The sequence below is a fragment of the Monopterus albus genome, unplaced genomic scaffold (assembly GCF_001952655.1).
Source record: "Monopterus albus unplaced genomic scaffold, M_albus_1.0 scaffold5875.1, whole genome shotgun sequence".
Lineage (NCBI taxonomy): Eukaryota > Metazoa > Chordata > Actinopteri > Synbranchiformes > Synbranchidae > Monopterus > Monopterus albus.
In genome coordinates, this window is record NW_018133736.1 from 1 (window position 1) to 722 (window position 722).

General features: G+C 44.7%; 1 protein-coding gene across 1 annotated transcript; it reads left to right on the forward strand.

The window, feature by feature from the left end:
- Positions 1 to 20: 20 nt before the first annotated feature.
- On the forward strand, positions 21 to 676 carry LOC109954303 (rab GDP dissociation inhibitor beta-like). The gene is made up of 3 exons (XM_020589676.1): positions 21 to 157; positions 268 to 322; positions 410 to 676. Exons 1-3 carry the CDS (start codon positions 63 to 65, stop codon positions 554 to 556), a joined length of 297 nt encoding a protein of 98 aa, XP_020445332.1. The 5' UTR covers positions 21 to 62; the 3' UTR covers positions 557 to 676.
- Positions 677 to 722: the final 46 nt, after the last annotated feature.

The following is a 722-nucleotide window of genomic DNA, read 5'->3' on the forward strand; positions in this document are numbered from 1 at the left end:
TCATCCAAGCAGACATTTACATATCTGTGGTGTCCTATGCTCACAACGTGGCCTCGGAGGGGATGTACATCGCCACAGTGAGTGCAACCGCAGAAACCAGCAACCCAGAGAAAGAGGTGCAGCCTGGACTGGAGCTCCTCGAACCCATCATGCAAAAGTCTGTGATGCTTTTACCTCGATAATTTTACTGTTTATGTTTTTGTGGTTGTGTCAGTTAAATTCCATTTTACACAATGTTTAACTGGTGACTTTCCACTTTGAATCCAGATTCATTTCAATCAGTAATTTGCTAGTTCCCAATGAAGACGGAAGTAAGAGTCAGGTAATGAGCAGATTACTACAAAAGAGGATTGTAGTGTGGTGAGAGCAGTGTTGGTGACAGACTTCTCCTCTGTCCTTTCTTCATTAGATATTTGTGTCCCGCTCCTATGATGCAACAAACCACTTTGAGACTGAATGTGAGGACATCACAGACCTGTACCGCCGGATCACAGGAGCAGAGCTCCACTTCAGAGGAGCTCAGAGACACCAGTCACACAGTTCTGATGTCGACTGACCAAGGCTTTCAACACCAGGACCAATTCATTCAATAGCTGGGACCCTGAGTGATATAATGGATGACTATACAACACAACTGTACAGCTAGGGCGTTACTACATGTAGCATAGACAGAACTGAACAGAACTGCCTCTGTACTGTTTGCTAAACCTAATGTTGCTGAG